The sequence below is a fragment of the Panthera uncia genome, chromosome D4, assembly GCF_023721935.1.
Source record: "Panthera uncia isolate 11264 chromosome D4, Puncia_PCG_1.0, whole genome shotgun sequence".
NCBI classification, from domain to species: domain Eukaryota; kingdom Metazoa; phylum Chordata; class Mammalia; order Carnivora; family Felidae; genus Panthera; species Panthera uncia.
The window spans coordinates 40,015,101-40,031,842 of record NC_064807.1 but is presented as its reverse complement, the minus strand read 5'-3'; the positions used below and the strand labels follow the sequence as shown (position 1 = coordinate 40,031,842).

The window sequence follows — 16,742 nt, the reverse complement described above, 5'->3', positions numbered from 1 at the left end:
GAATGAGGAATGGAGAGTGACTCTCAATAGGTATGGAGTTTTTCTTTGGAGTAATAAGAATGTTCTGGAATTAGAAAGTGATGATGGCTGTACATCCTTGGAATATACTAAAAACTATGGAATGAATTGTATGACATGTGAATTATGTTTCAATAAAGCTGTAATTTAAAAAATATATGTAGGCACTCTAAGTGTTTGAGCTCTTATTTGAATTGTTGTAAAGTAAATCAACTTAGTCAATGGGTGATTGTTAATCGTGAAAGTTATTCAGTGATAAAATGACAACAAGGTTTCCACTCTCATTAACTTGACATTCAGGAAGACTGTGTTGGACTTCCTCAGAGTTTCTCTTATGGGGAACAGGGATTCTGCCTCCCTATGGATTACAGACAATAAGAAGCCCTATAGATTACTAAATGACTTTGAAGCTGATTTTGGCATCCACATGCCAGGATGGTTATGTGCAGGCGTACAGGTTGTGCACTGGTAACACAGACTGTGATATAGATGGTGCCCTCTGAAGCTGTGCTAGCTGGCATCCCTGTCACATCAATGTCCTTCAAGGAGTCTTAGACCCAGGCATACTTCAGTAGGAACGTCACCACCATTAATTATCTGAAAGCAAAATTTTAATTGTGACTGTGAATGTGAACTTTGCCTCCTAGGAATCTTTCTACAGTCTTCATAGTACATAGTTAAAATATTTCTTCTCAGCCCAGAGGAAAACTTTAGTGTATTCCCAGGAGGGGCTTCTGCAACCATAAAAGCACTTACAATGAGTTCAATGGTCAGCTATACATCAAGGTCACCAAAATGAACTGTTGCCTTTGAACCTCAGGTCCTAAATAATTTGCAGAGAGTGTCCAAGTTCAAGGGCTTTCCATGCACAGTTTTACTGTGGAAGCCTCTTCTTTCAGACCATAAGTGAGCTTAGAAAAAGTAAATAATAAATATATTTTGGTTTTTGTTGGAAGAAAAAAGGCAAGAACCAGATTGTCCTCTTATTATACCTACTATGTTTTTTTCTTATGCGGTGCTTTTTACTAGGCATCCAATATGATTGGATTCATTCTGGATTGTATTTAAGATTTTTCCCTCATATAGATACCCCCAAAACATAGAAGGGATCTATTGAGGACAGGTAGCTCCCCTTATATTCTTGTCATTAGTGAATATTTATGAATATCTGATAGCTCTTAACCTGTCAGCTGAGTCTTCTTCAGATCTAAATAAGACTTTTTATTTTACATAGCTTCCTACAGCACCACAACATTTCTGGAGCCGCTTCACTGGGAGGATTCTGTCAACAATCAGCATTCTACTGACATTAACATGCAATAAAAGACAATGAAGCATGACTCAATTAAACTGTGAAAAAACCGTCTTCAGATAACATTAACCCAGTAGTTTTCAAAACCTATGTGGGCTTCTGCTGCATGGCTAGCATTAAGGTCAGTGCTTTGAAAACATACACGCCTAAGCATCTAACAAAACCCACACACAAGATGATTCAGAAGAAAGAAAAACTCTGTTTTGATTTATCTCCTTCCCATACTGTATCTAGGTATTTAACAATGTGCAGTATGCAATATCAATTAGGTTTCCCTGCTGCAAAGATTAAGAACAAAATTTCCCTTCAAGATGTCAATGGAAATTTAATTTACACAGAAGATACAGTTTGGGAGACCGTTAGAGTCAGATCTACTTAAAACAAACAGACAAAAAGATTAGGTGGGGAGTAAGCACATAATAAAGCAAAGATGTGAGCACCCGCATAGGAACTCACAGGACATCTGATATCTGGGTCTGCCAATCAACACGTTCCACAACCAGAAAAGGGTCTTAGAATAAAATTGCTAAGGTTTGAGAGAAAAGATGAAGCTCTTCTACCAACATGTTGATGTACCCATTTATGTCTCACTTAACCAGGAGGACTGGGTATGATCCTCACAGAACCAGAGGGGTTTTTTTGTTGTTGTTGATTTGCTTTGTTTTTTGCTATACTTGAAACACTTAACACTCTGGGTTTAAATCATCAATATTTTATGTTTCATTATATTGAACACTTAATCATTTCAGTGAAAATTGCTCTCATTGAACTAAACTGTCAGAAAAAAAAAAAAAAACTATATGATTTCACCAAAGAAAAGAGAAGATAGATTCAAATATTATACAATAAGAATTTTCAAAGACTTCATTTTTTGGGTAAATTATTAAAATTCCTTCACTTTAATTGTAATAAAAGGCATGGATAAGTGACCAGGGATATATGTTGAGCTCATGGGTAAACAGTTAAGGAAAATGCTCTGGCACATGTAAGATATGATTTAGAAATTCCAAATGATTAATATCATTTCTTTCAAGACTGAATTTCTTTTGTAAGAAATCTACAAAAATATGGGACTCAACAAAAGTGGGACTCAAATAAAAACAATCATTTGAAGTAGACTTTTAAGATAAATTTATACAGGGGCACCAGGGTGGGTTAGTCGGCTGAGCAACCGACTCTTGATTTCAGCTCAGATTGTGATCTCATGGTCGTGGGATCAAGTCCCATGTTGAGTCCCACAGCTGGGTCCATGCTGGGCATGGAGCCTGCTTGGGATTTTTTCTCTTCCTCTCCCTCTGCCTCTCCCTGACTCACTCTCTCTCTCCATCTCTCTCTCTCTCTCAAAAAAAAAAAAGAAAAATGTATACATTAAAAGATACTTTTTTAATATGGTAGGAATTAAACCACTTATTGAAGTCATAGGTTAACTTAAAATCATCAAAACTGATGGCAATAGAGTGTGACTAAATGCCCCAATATAGACAATCACTGTTTATGATGTTCAGAAGCCAGGAATATAAAATGGAAATCTAAAAAACAAATTTGGAAATTCAAGTTATGAAGGCAACTGATGAGGATAATTTAAAAGAAGGAAGGTGGGGCGCCTGGGTGGTTCAGTCGGTTAAGCGTCTGACTTCAGCTCAGGTCATGATCTCACGGTCCATGAGTTCGAGCCCCGCGTGCTGACTGCTCAGAGCCTGGAGCCTGTTTCAGATTCTGTGTCTCCCTCTCTCTCTGACCTTCCCCCATTCATGCTCTGTCTCTGTCTCAAAAATAAATAAACGTTAAGAATAATTAAAAAAAGGGGCGCCTGGGAGGCGCAGTCGGTTAAGCGTCCGACTTCAGCCAGGTCACGATCTCGCGGTCCATGAGTTCGAGCCCCGCGTCAGGTTCTGGGCTGATGGCTCGGAGCCTGGAGCCTGTTTCCGATTCTGTGTCTCCGTCTCTCTCTGACCCTCCCCCGTTCATGCTCTGTCTCTCTCTGTCCCAAAAATAAATTAAAAACGTTGAAAAAAAAAATTAAAAAAAAAAAAAAGAATAATTAAAAAAAAAAAAAGAAGGAAGAATTTCTCTGTTTGGAAATATTAAAATATGAATGTATCCATCTTTTTTAAAAACCACTAAAAGTTTGATAGTTGTATTAGTTTCTTGTGGCTGCTGTAACAAATTACCCCAAAGTGTGGCTTAACAAATGCGAATGTATTCTCTCACCATTCTGGAGCCTCAGAAGGGAGAATCTGTCTCCCGGCCTCTTGTAGCTTCTAGGTGCATCTGTAGTCCTTGGTGCCTGGCCCTTTCCTTCACCTTCAAAAGTGCACAGAGCCTTCTCCTCTCTGTAGTTGGTTCCCCTTCTGCCTCCCTGTCTCACAAGGACACTTGTGATTGCCTTTGGGCCCACCCAGATTATCCAGGATAATCTCCCCATCTCAAGATTCTTAATCGTATCTGCAAATCCCTTTTGCCATATAAGGTAACTGTCACAGGTTCCAGGCATTAGGGCATGGGTGCCTTTGGGGTCATTGTTCGGTCTATCACGCCGGTCCAAAAAACATATTTTAGAATCCTCACCTCCATCCTAGGAATCGTACAAGTTAGTCCTTTCGTGATCAATTTTGCTTAGCCTATGTCATTATTTTCATTGGGAAATTATAGCTTGGTCAGGCTAACTGACCATCACCGTCTTTCAGCAGAAGGTCTCTCTGAGAGCACCTCTGAGGTCTCTCAGCCCGAGCCAGAGACACTAGGCAATGTTAACGGACACTGGTTGAAAGATAGATACACACTTGATCACTCTTCCCAGTACTAGTCATATGGATGGGCGTGTTGCGTCTTGTTTTGTTTTGTCTAATCAATGGATAAGGAATCTAGACTTCAGACCAAAACACACTTCCCAAAATTATTCCTAACTGGGTGGGATAATTTTTGAAATTTTTCTCCTCTTTGAAAAGTGCTAATTATTTCTTGAGCAGGCCTCGCATGGTGGAAATAATGTGGGCTTTGGAGTTACAGCTCTGGGCCTCCTACTTACTAGGTTACTTTCCACCTTTTATCTCTGAAGACTTGTTTATAAAAAGTGCACAGTAAAATGAGATCAATTTACCATTGCTCAGTACGGTCTACAGAATGAATTCAGATGTAATTGCTAAGTAAAGCAACATGAAAATAGTAATGATCATTCAGCACCCGATAAGAGCATATATTATAAATGTGAAATAAATAGTGTTGCTAAGTCTAATAAAGTCAGACCTCGGTAAATTAAAGTTAACATTCTACTACTTGAAAGGTTATTTACCTATGCCATTATCGTCGAATTGGCCATTCTGGCAATTTCTTACACCTCTGTATTTGTGTCATGTCATTCCCAGATGCTTCTATGAACAATTCTGGCAAAGCTTCAATAAGTTCGTGTGACTTAGGGATCAGAACAATAAGAATCCCTTTGCTAGTGATGGATGATATAGGTATTTTTCTAGATCACAGAAGGTTAGTAAGAAACTCCACGTACTAAGGTGTAAAGAAAAATTCCTTTCCTTTACAAAAATATTTGAAGTCATTCTCCTGAGAAATGTCTACTTTATATATCATTCTTAAGGAGGTGAAGAAGCTGGATAGAGCAACTGTCCTTTGCCAACAGAACACAGATCTCAAGTCTGCAGCGATTGGCCACTAGCGTGCTCAGAAGCAGTCTAGAGTTTCTCAGATCTCCATAGGATATGTCATTAAATCTTCTCCTCCTGCTGGGTCTGACTTCTGGGAAAAAAGCATATGGTATAAAAATTACTATATTTGGTTGTGAATACTAATGATTGCTCGGGAGGCTCATCCTTCAGTTTCTCTGGCCTTTAGCATCTAGTTGGTTATAAATGTGACATGATTTGATTTGATTTAAAAATCCTTTTGAATTGGTGGTTCAGAATTTACACTATGAAACGGATCTGTGAAATCAGATACGCACATATATGGAGAGACATACACATTTATTTATGGTGTTATCCCATTAACAGGTTATAAAATTAAGGCAAGAAAACCAAGGACTATCTAAGGCTAAGTTTAACATAGGTGCTTGATCTTCTTAAATCAGTAAAGTCCGGAAATAGATTCAGCACAAAGACACATATGTCTACACGCACCCAGACGGAGAAGTGATAGAGGGCAACACTGTTTTCCTCTAGTGTAGGAACTGGAAACTCAGCGACGTCACAGGAGCTAAAAAGCTGTGTATCAATTTCTATACAGACACAGTCTTAATCATTGTATGGAACACCAGAAGAGAGTGTTTTGAAACGCACAGAAATTATTCTACGATCTACATAAAAACAATCCATAGCATTTTCTGTGTTACAATAAATTCGCCAGTTCAATTTCATGCATGTTACGTTCCACAGGGCATATTCTGTAGTACTCAAATCCCAACATGGCTAATAAAAATAATTCCAGGGAAAGAATTAAGAGAAATTTGGTTAAAGGTATGATTTTACTTCACATAAACAGCTTTCTAAAGATTTATATAAAGCTAATTCTGCTGGCTCAGTACTGTAAGAAATAGAATCGTGCTACATGGTATGACAGTAATAGTGTTACCTCAGAACACTATTACTTGGCATAAATCACTTGGCTCATTTGGCTAATCACATAAGTAGTTAGCATACACATTTTATTTACCAAGGCCGATAAAAAAGAACTCTCAGCGGTCGGCTATATTTGAATCAAATGTCACTGTCAAGATAAGACAATATCGATTCCATAATACATACTGTTATTTTCTAATGTATCCATAATGAAAAAGTCCATCATGAAAAATAATATAAAATATGGATTTTGTATCAAAACTCTGTCAAAAAGTACAGTTCACATCAGACATTAATAGCACCGGGGAGTTAAAAGATTAATCCAAAGACAAATACATATTGCAGATATTTCTTTGTTCTTCACTTACCATGATGCAAACTGCAAGGATTTAACCTTTAAGGGTTAAAGAGTTTAATCAATGTCAATGTCTGATCTTCTGAAGGCGATAAAGAACAGTCTGTCTAGAGATACCCAACAGAACATCACTTTGTCAAGCCACAAAGCGCCCAAAAGCTTGTCAAGTAAGTTACCAGAAACCTCTTTGTGGTTAGAACTCAGCTCCTTCCTGCTTGACCTATTATTTGATATTTGACCACTTGGTTGCAAGACACTTGCTCTTTCTAGCTGAAATGTCACTGGGGCATCTTGTCAGCTCCCCGACATCTCGGCCTGACATACAATTTTACTTTTGTGTGCTACAAGGCAGAAAATGCAGGGCAATGGCCTTGTTTTAAATTCTGTCAGCATCAGAGATGGGCGTCACTCTTGGGTCCTACCAACAACCAAAACAAAAAAGGAGTCTATTTTGAAGGTCAGAACAGCCATTACCTGGAAGTTTTTCAGCTTACACTATTTAGCATTACCTGCTATCCTGGTGCGGGAACTGTCCTTATGAAGTGCCTAACCGTGCCACAGAAATCCTGCCAGCACAATTGCTCTACTTTCTCATCAAATGCAGACTTGATAAAAGGCTGGGTTTTCAACGCCTGCAGGGACCAGATTCAGCAGTTAACTTAACTTGTTCAAATGGGCAAGCGGTATCATGTAGCTTTACAAGGAGCAACCTGACCTTCTCACATTGACCAGGAGTGACATTATTGTGCAGGAGGGGAAGCAGTCACATCATTTCTGTTTTGCACAACCTGCTTAAAGTTTGCAACTAAATGCTTGTCTTCAGTCGAGCTGACAAGAGAGAAGAGGGGGCTCAGTGAACCATGGCAGGACTGCCATGAAATGACAGGAATCATTGGCATACATTTCAAATAGCTCTTTCAATCCTATTAAAGTATTGCAGTCCTGCTTTAAAATAGACAAGTATGAAACAACTTTGATAGATAGAGACTAAAATGGCTTATTGATTTTTTTTAAGTCTGAAGGAAATTACCCAAAATGTGTCATTCTTTAACATTTAAAAATATGTTACATAAAAATGAGCAACTGTGATAATAAATAAAACTTAGAGGGGGAAAAGTTGGTTATTTCATCATTCAAGGAGATATAGGCACCTGCACGCATCGAGATACCACACGATTTTTAAAAATGCACTGCTACTTGTGCTGAAACAAAAGTCAACCGATAAGAAAATCCCCCTTCAAAACGATTTTAATTGTACTGTGAACTCTTCCCGCATTTTTGTTTTTATTTCATAAAGTCATTATCCAATCTGAGTTGGTCTTTTGACATTAGCAGACATAGTCACTGGAGAGGAGAGGGATGACGTCAGAGGATTTATAAATGTCTCCTTTAAGAAAGTGTAAGTTGTATCCAGTTCCGCTTTCAATGGCAAAAACTCCCCCACACCAACTGTGTCAGCAGGAAGAGCAGCTCTTGAAGGAATGGAGAGATTTGAGTGGTCTCGTGATCCTGTCTATGATATAAAGAAGAAAAAATAAATAAACATAGAATTGAAAACTCTTTGTTAAATGTTTTATCTTTTTATTTGAGAGAGAGAGAGAACACGTGCGTGCGCATGTGGGGGAGGGGCAGAGCCAGAGAGAGAGAATTTTAAGAAGGCTACACGCTCAGCACAGAGCCCCATGTGGGTCTCGATCCCAGAACCGTGAGACCATGACCTGAGCCGAAATCAAGAGTCAGCTGCTCAACTGACTGAGCCACCCAGACGCCCCTAGAATTGAAAACTCTTAAACAGAATCTAAAACCACAAACAGGAAAGTGGGCTAATAATCATGGTAATATGAAATGGGATAGAATTGCCATTTAATTTTGCCATAATCTGTATGATACTACAGAAATATTATTTTCCAAATGTGATTGAATCCCTTATGTGTTCCATGGCACAAACTTTGCAGGACATGGAGAGTTTGCCTAAGCAGTAAAACACTGTATAAAAATTTTATAAAGTTATTGAATCAAAGAGTCAATACAACCAGTCATTTTTACCTCTGCTTCCACTGATAATTTACAGAAACCAATGCTAAGAGTGTTTATTTCATTGTGCTACATAATATGTGCTATATAATATGGAAGACCTGACTGCTTAGAAAAGGAACTGCGAGGGGTGCCTGGTTGGCTCAGTCGGTTAAGTGTCTGACTCTTGATTTGGGCACAGGTCATGATCTCATGGTCGTGGAATCTAGCACCAAGCCACAGTCCCACTGACAGCGCAGAACCTACGTTAGATTCTCTCTCACTCTCTCTCTCTGCCCTTCCTCTGCTCACACTCGTGTGCTCTCTCTCTCTCTCTCTCTCTCTCTCTCTCTCAAGAAGAGAGAGAGAGAGAGAAAGAAAGAAAATGAACGGTGGGTATTATGTTTTTTAAATCTATCAGCCAGACTCATTTCATTGACAAATACAGCAGAAAGTAGCACACGGAGATATAAAATGGTAGTTAGATGAACTTTTTGCCTTTTCCTTTGATAATAATGCCACCACTCTGTTTTAATAAAAACTGTTCTAAGTATTTGGAAGTCATATATCAAAACATGGGATTACAACATGAAAACTGTTGGCCACATGTTTTAAAACATTACTGGTATCCAGAAACTACTGGAAGCCAAATTTAAGAAATCCACACATCTGAAATACTTGAAAACAGGATTAATATTTTGATGAAGCCATACATTTAAGCCTTAAGTAACACTGATAATCAGTAGTTAACATGAATGAAGTTTTCTCAGTAAAGCAGCCAGGTATTATTTTATGACATTTATTGATAGTAAGTAATGAGTGATCAATTGTACATCAGAATTTTCCAGATTCCCAGGAAATAAATGTTGCTGAGACCGTAAGTCTAGTCATACGTGTCTCCATTGAAAACCACACTTTACATTGCAGAGTTTTTTTAAAAACATCGTTTTGGTAGATTCTCTTACAGTTTTGACAATAAAGCAGCATATACAAACTATACGAATCTGCTTTATTATGTCACATTGTCCAAAAACATTTCTACCTGTGAAAACAAGAAGGAAATCATCGCTGGCTTTAGGAAAGTAATAGACATGGAACTGTTGTATATGTTACCATTTTTGTGGATTTTTTAAAACTACAACTGGAGGAAAATCAATGGCTGCATCTAACACCTAGTTCAGCAATTTTCTTTGATCTCTTTTCTTTTGATTTCTTGATACTCCACTGCAAGCCTACAGCTGACGGAAATCATCCCTTTTTATGCTGGAAGTTAAAAAAACACCTAAAATGACCACTTGGATGACTTTATGAAGGAGAGGGCTTAGCTCATCCCGATGGAAGGAAAAGACATCCCGAGATCAGGTGCTGACCCTGATTAGCGGCACTGATGAAGTTTCAACCGCAAAACTGTACTACGGGGCCTGAGCATCTCAGGTGAGAAGCTGAACAGAGGCATCTCATTACATCAGGAGCTGGAGCTATAGATTCCTGCACTCCTACCGCCAAGAGAAACACCTTTTCCGATTTTGTTTGTTTGTTTGTTTGTTTGTTTTGCTGTGTGTCTAAATGGGCAGCATCGTTACCGGATTGATTTTGCGGGTGTAAAGACTAGAGTGCCAGCCGCTAGCTTCTCATTCTGTCAGACCTGAATGAGGGTAAAGGGAATGCGGGGAAAAGCAGGAGATGGCGAGGCCTGATTTCCTCCTTAATACAATTTAGTTACAGCCATAGTATTCTTCATTATGATGAAAGGAAGCTGTCAGGCGAGGCTTCAAAAGTTTGTTGTTACATCTTTGTATTTCAAGTTCTGGTCCGAGAAAACTATACATGACAAGAGAGGAACATGAAAATCAGACGGAGGAAGGACAGGTGGTCTCAGAAGGTACTTCCTTCTGACACCTCAGACTAGAAGAGGCCGACTGTGCCAAACTGACCAGTCGTCACTCCTGTTTGGCAATGTTAAAGGGATGTATGATCTACTCAACTCTATATTCTGTTCTTCAAGTTTCCTTTCCTGTGCTTGTGACTCCAACAATCAAACGCGTTACATACACATTAGGAAGACCATCCTTTAGGGAAGGTCTCACTGCTCATTTTTCCTTAATGTTCTCTGGGTCTTGGCACTCTACAAAGGGGTTCGCCTTCTGCCTTTTCTCATCTTAACTTTTTAATACGTCTTTTCCCTACCATGTTGATCGAAAGCATCTTTTCATCTCACATAACATTTTTTTTTAACTAAATAAGCTTGAAGTGGAATGTTGGGTCTAGCATTTCAAATTGGAGTCTTACTTCTTGCATGTTGTCTTCTGACCTTATGTCTTAACCATGGAAAATAATCTCTTAGAAAAAGAGATTTTTTAAAAGATTTACACCCCCCAAAAAGGCATGCCCTCCACCGAGTAAACAGATTTACTTTTGTGTAAACTAAAAACACTTTTTTTGTTAGTAGGGTCATTTGCTATACTCTATTCACTGCTAGAAAAATTTGTTTTTTCATGAAATGGGATAAAATCTGATTTTAAGTCACTTAATAGCTTGTAAACAAGCCAACAAATCTCTGGTGAAATCTTGATTTGAGAACGTGATGTTAAAAAAAATAAAACAAGTAAATATGAACTATTTTTCTGGTTTCAAACAGTATCCAGAAATACACCATCACACTTTTAATATAACACCCAGAGTACAAGACAGTTAAATAACTTTTTTATCAGAGACCATTAAAAGTTAATATTCACCACCTGATCTTACATTTTAAATCTGTGAAGTCCATGGTCATTTGAATGACTTTTTAAACTGCTGAGGTATTCTGGTACTCTCTCACGTAAATCTAAATTTAAGCAATTTTTCAAAACGAAATTAGTTACCTGAAATAAAAGCTAGGTGTCATGTGAATCTTTATGGAAGCACTTTTATTTACTCAATAAGCTGTAAATGATTCTATTTGAACTGTTATAGTCCATCAGCTAAATATATATTCCCAATACAAAATGTGTTCACTACGTTTCTGCATTTTAAAATTTTTATGAAATACAGTAATTGGACATGTCCAATAGCTATTTTTCAAGGCTTTAATATCTTAGTTTTCCAAGAGTGTTTTCCCAACAACAAAAAAAGGTAAATAAAGCATTCGTCTAACAGTAAGATAATCACTCAATAAATTGTCTATAAATCAAAGCCCTTTTGCAGACCGAGGCTTCTGAAACAATGATATCATGCTATTTGTCTCCTGTGTAGCATTTATGATCGAGTTAAGTCTTCCAGAATCTGGTATGGTGACAAGGGAGCGGTGATGTGATTTAGTAAGCAGGATAGTACTTCCTGGAGATTCTGCCAGGCGCATAGCAAAAAATACTGGACTGGAGACGCAAAGACTACAGTTTTTCCTCCTGCTTCTGTTACAATCTCGCTGGGCCGTTTCAAGCATGGGAGTGAGTCCATCTACGCATCCCATGCCTACAACAAAAGGAGCTACATACTTTACGGCTCTGCAGTTCTACAGGTCCACAGAATGCCGTGTGTGATGGCCTACGACATTAGTGGCAACACCCAACTTTTGCAGATGAGACCCAGAAATCAGCTTCCCAAAACAGTACCTAAGATTTTGAGGGAATGTAGATAGGAGGAATACATTTTGCACAGAGTTCTTAAAAAAAAAAAAAGTCAAGTAGATAACAAGATGAGCCACAGTTTAGATAATGTGGCTTCATTCAGTTAAATCCTGTAGTACATTTTTTATTACTTTGACCTCCATGATGATGTTTTAAGCTCTGCAAATTATTGACTTGTTTTAAGTAGAGCGCACAGCTACACAAAAACTGATGAAGGGATCAAAGTACCCACAAGAGGGCCTTACAATGAGGCTCTCTCGCCATCTCTACTTTATCTGCTAATGTGTTCTTACCACTAGAGTCTCAGTATTCAGTATCACAGAGTCTTCTTCCTTCCAAATACTTCGAGTTAATAACCAAATTCTACCTATTTTCCAGTTCTGCCATATTGACATCATAGGACACAGCAGTCTGCCAAAAGTTGGCAAGTTACCTATATAGTTTTCTCTTGTGGAATGCCCAATCATATACCTGTGCACACATTTATATGCACCTGATACACATGTGTACATATATATACACACTTGCTACATGCATACATTATATATACACACACATATGCATATATGTGTGTGTGTGTATAAACATATATATACACCTGCAATGACATCATTAAATATTTACTCCTTGTAGTTACCAATTCTAACTTTGAGTTACCAATGCCAAACCTGCAGGAATATCTTATGCATTCTTCTCCCCGTAAGTCATTAAATTTTAGTGCGGACCAGTTTGGCTCTTTAGCTAACTGACGTCAACACATGCGGGGGTACGTGAGTCAGTGGAGAGTCTAGATAGAAAACAACCTAAGAGGCCTGGATACCTAGAGATTCAGAAGGAAGGGCAACCATAGAGATAGAAGCAAATATAAAAGAGAGACAAAAGATATTAATAACATATGTGATTCACATTACAAAAGTTCTGTCCTCAGGTAGACATTCAGCATTGGTTTAAGAGCCAGAGCTCTAAAGTTGATCTATCTGGTTCAAAATCAGCCTTGACTACCCAGTTGATATGGCAGGTTAATTGAACTAGCAGCCTTGATTCTCTGTGCCTCCCTGTAAGCAGATCCTTGGCCATGTGACTTTGCAGCTCTTTGCTTCTCTGTCCAGCCCCATCTACCATTTCCTCATTTGTACTCTGCAGTCGAATCACATGGAACTTTGTGAGTCCCTCAACATGATGTCCCCATACTTCACACCCGCTTCCTATCCGTCCACTATCTGAATATCCTTCTGTCCTTTGTGGGGCAAATGTTTCCCCCACCTTTCCGACTCTGCTCTAGGTTTCCCTCTGTTAGGCCCTTCCAGATCCTTGCCCCACCCTTCATTAACTGCCATTAGCTGTAACACCCACCACACTTTTATATTCCTTCATGAGTATTTATTTTTCTATTTTTACCTATTTGTATTCACTTCTATCTCCCCTATAACGCACCTGGTGTGATGGAATCAGGACTTTGTATTCCTAGCACTTAGCAGAGTATCTGGGACTAAATAAGATTTCTGGTGAACAAACCACTCATGTTATTACTTCATGGTGTTGGTCTCCTATCTGCTATTTGGTTTTTCATGTATGTACGGATTATGTCCCAATTAAAAGCAGCACGGTATAGTCAGAAGGATATGGGCTTTGAAGTTGGAGAGACCTTGGGTTCCAAACTTGATCCTGCCATGTATTAGCCACGTGACCTTTGACAAGTCACTGAACCTGTGCGAGTAGGAAGAACCTCCTAGGGTTGTTACAAGGATTAAATGAAATAATATACACAAAAGTGCATAGCGTTTAGTAGTTTCCCTTCTTTACCTCTCTTTTTACTGTTCTCAGATGATAATAAATTCCAAATTTAGCATTATAACTAACATGTATCGAACACATATGTCAGGCACGGTGCTAGGTTTAGCTTCATAGGCATTATCTCACTTCTCACAACAACTCACTGAGAAAATACCACTGCTACCCTCATGTTACAGTTGAAGAACTGGGGCTCAGAGAGTAGAATAAATCACTCTATGTTGCACAGCTTGGACCGTAGTAGAAAGAGATGTGACTCTTGATCTATGATTCTTCTCCCCTAATGCTTGACCACTACCTTATCGCGCTGCCCAAAGACAGCCTCAGGTTTATTTTATACCCAGAGCTCTTTCATAAACATAGTAATGGCCCAACAAATCTCTGTGAATCTGTGAAACTGGGAAATACGAGTACATAGACTGTACTACAGGCTAAAAATAAATGTTTATATTTTTGATAACATATTTTATTATGGTCACACATTTGAATATCCATGGTACTGGAGTAAATAAATAGATTTTATAGCATTTACATAAAATTAAAATTCGAGCCTTTCACCAAAGGAGCTTATAGGTTATTATATTCAGAGATAAAATTCAGCACTGAAGTTTTAAATTACACTAGAACATTTAAACTTTAACTTTAAATTACTTTAAAGATGTCTTGTGCCTGACAAGATAACAATTCCCATGTTTTTCTCTCTTGGATCTCCTGACATGACTGAGGTTGGAAAAAGAGTCAAAGAATTTTCCCGGATAGCTTTTGTTTTTTTCTTTTCCTACTTCCCTTCACAACCCTGTGCTCCCAGTCTGCCCCTGCCCTGGCAATTCTGATACACCCTATGGTAACATCTTACGGTAGAAATGGCCGGAAAATGTAAAGGTGGCAATTTCCTCCCACTGTGTCTTAGAAAAGTGTATTTGCAAACAACTCAGAGAGAATTTGAAATGTAAATATACTCATTTATACCCACGTATATAAAAAGGTACAAAAATTGAATAAATAAAAATGTAAGCATACTATTTAGAAAAATACCATTGAAAAACTGAAATGACAAGCAGGTAAAAGTGTGTGCAATACACGTGATAGCCATACGAGTGGTTTTCTTAATTTACAACAGACTCCTGCAACTAAAGAAAAATGAGAACCTGGGGCGCCTGGGTGGCTCAGTTGGTTAAGCGTCCGACTTCGGCTCAGGTCACAATCTCGCGGTCCGTGAGTTCGAGCCCCGCGTTGGGCTCTGGGCTGATGGCTCAGAGCCTAGAGGCTGCTTCCGGTTCTGTGTCTCCCTCTCTCTCTGCCCCTCCCCCGTTCATGCTCTGTCTCTCTCTGTCTCAAAAATAAATAAACGTTAAAAAAAACATTAAAAAAAAAAAGAAAAGAAAAAGGAGAACCTAATTAGAAAATAGGGTAAGGATAGTATGGTATTGAAATTGGGTTCAGCTGTCACAGAAAACTCAAAATGTCAGTGGCCTAAATAAGATAGTTTATTTCTCTCTGATATGACTGTTTGAAGCTATCAGGCATCTAAACCGCCTCTATCTTAGGCTTCGTAGCTTTGGTATGTGCCTTCCACCTCCGGGCCCAAAATGACTGCATAAGTTCCAGCCACTTTGTCTGCCTTCTAGGCAGAAGAAAAAAGGACAAAGAAAAGGAAGAGGACCACTTACATTTAAAGACACTTTCTAAAATCACAACACTTTTGCTTACATCCCATTGGTCAGACCTTGAGTTGCATATCTCACTAAACTTTAGGGATATCAGAAATGTAACTTCTTTTCCCCCTGAGTGGCCCAGGTCATATTTAGAGGTTCCATTACTAAGAAACAGAGAAAACAGGTGTCAAGAAACCACTGGCAGCCTCTGCCCCAGATATAAATTGGCTGTTTGGTTAGAAAGAAAGGAATACAATAACCAATAAACATATGAAAAGGTGCCAAACCTCATTCAGAATTCAAGAAAGACAAACACAAAACATGCCAGTGAAGACTACCTTTCACCTACAAGTAGGCAAAAATTTCAAGGTCTGATGACACCCACTGCTGAGAAGGTAGGGAAACAGACCAGCTCAGACCACGTAGGTAGGCAAGGATGCCAGCTGGGGCATCCTAGCAGGAAGACAAAATTTTGAAGTTTTTTTTTAATCTTTATTTTTGAGAGAGAATGAGAGACAGAGTGCGAGTGGGAGAGGGGCGGAGAGGGAGGGAGACACAGAATCTGAAGCAGCCTCCAGGCTCCGAGCTGTCAGCACAGAACCCGATGCGGGGCTTGAACTCATGAACCGTGAGATCAGGACCTGAGCCGAAGTCGGTCAGTCAACTGACTGAGCCACCCAGGTGCCCCGAAAGACAAAACTTTAAATGTACCTATCCATCCATCTAGCAATTCCACTGCTTAGGCACTGCTTCTATGGCTACACTCAAACGTTCACCAGGTTTTTTGTTTTGTTTTGTTTCTTACGGAAAAGAGTTTTTATGTAAAACCAAAGGGTCCATCAACAGAGTGCCATTCAAGTGAAGTAAAGTATGACACAACTGTAGAATACAACCATTACAAAAAATTAAGGTGACTATGTAAATACTAATATATAAATATGTCTCAGTGAAAAAAGTCTCAGTACTATGTGTGCATATAGAGAGAGAACCCATTTGTATTCTAAAAATATAAAGGAGTCACACACAGCCGTACGTGCACGTATGTTTCTTTCTGATAAAGGAAATCACAAGAAAGTGTTAATTATGTTTGGAGTGTGAATGAAGGGGGTAAAGCTTTGAAAGTTCAAATTTTTCTCCATGGTTTTTATTTTCAAAACTATTTGAATCACAAAGTCGCACGTGTACCCCAATGTTTATAGCAGCACTATCAACAATAGCCAAATTATGGGGGCACCTGGGTGGCTCAGTTGGTTAAGCATCTGACTCTTGGTTTCGGGTCAGGTCATGATCTCAGGGTTCATGGGGTTGAGCCCTGCTTTGGGCTCAATGCAGAGCCTGCTTGGGATTCTCTCTCTCTCTCTCTCTCTCTCTGCCCCTTCCCTGCTTGCACTCTCTCTCTCAAAATAAATAAATAAATGTTAA

General features: G+C 38.8%; 1 protein-coding gene across 7 annotated transcripts in view; it reads right to left on the bottom strand.

The window, feature by feature from the left end:
* Window positions 1-5,288: 5,288 nt before the first annotated feature.
* The window catches only part of CCDC171 (coiled-coil domain containing 171), a 318,123-nt gene continuing 306,669 nt past the window's right edge, over window positions 5,289-16,742 (bottom strand). For all 7 annotated transcript variants that reach the window (XM_049634852.1, XM_049634832.1, XM_049634824.1 and 4 more), the window contains one exon: window positions 5,289-7,766. In XM_049634852.1, coding sequence (XP_049490809.1) covers window positions 7,554-7,766 — 213 coding nt within the window. In that variant the 3' untranslated portion in view covers window positions 5,289-7,553. The remainder of the gene's footprint in view (window positions 7,767-16,742) is intronic.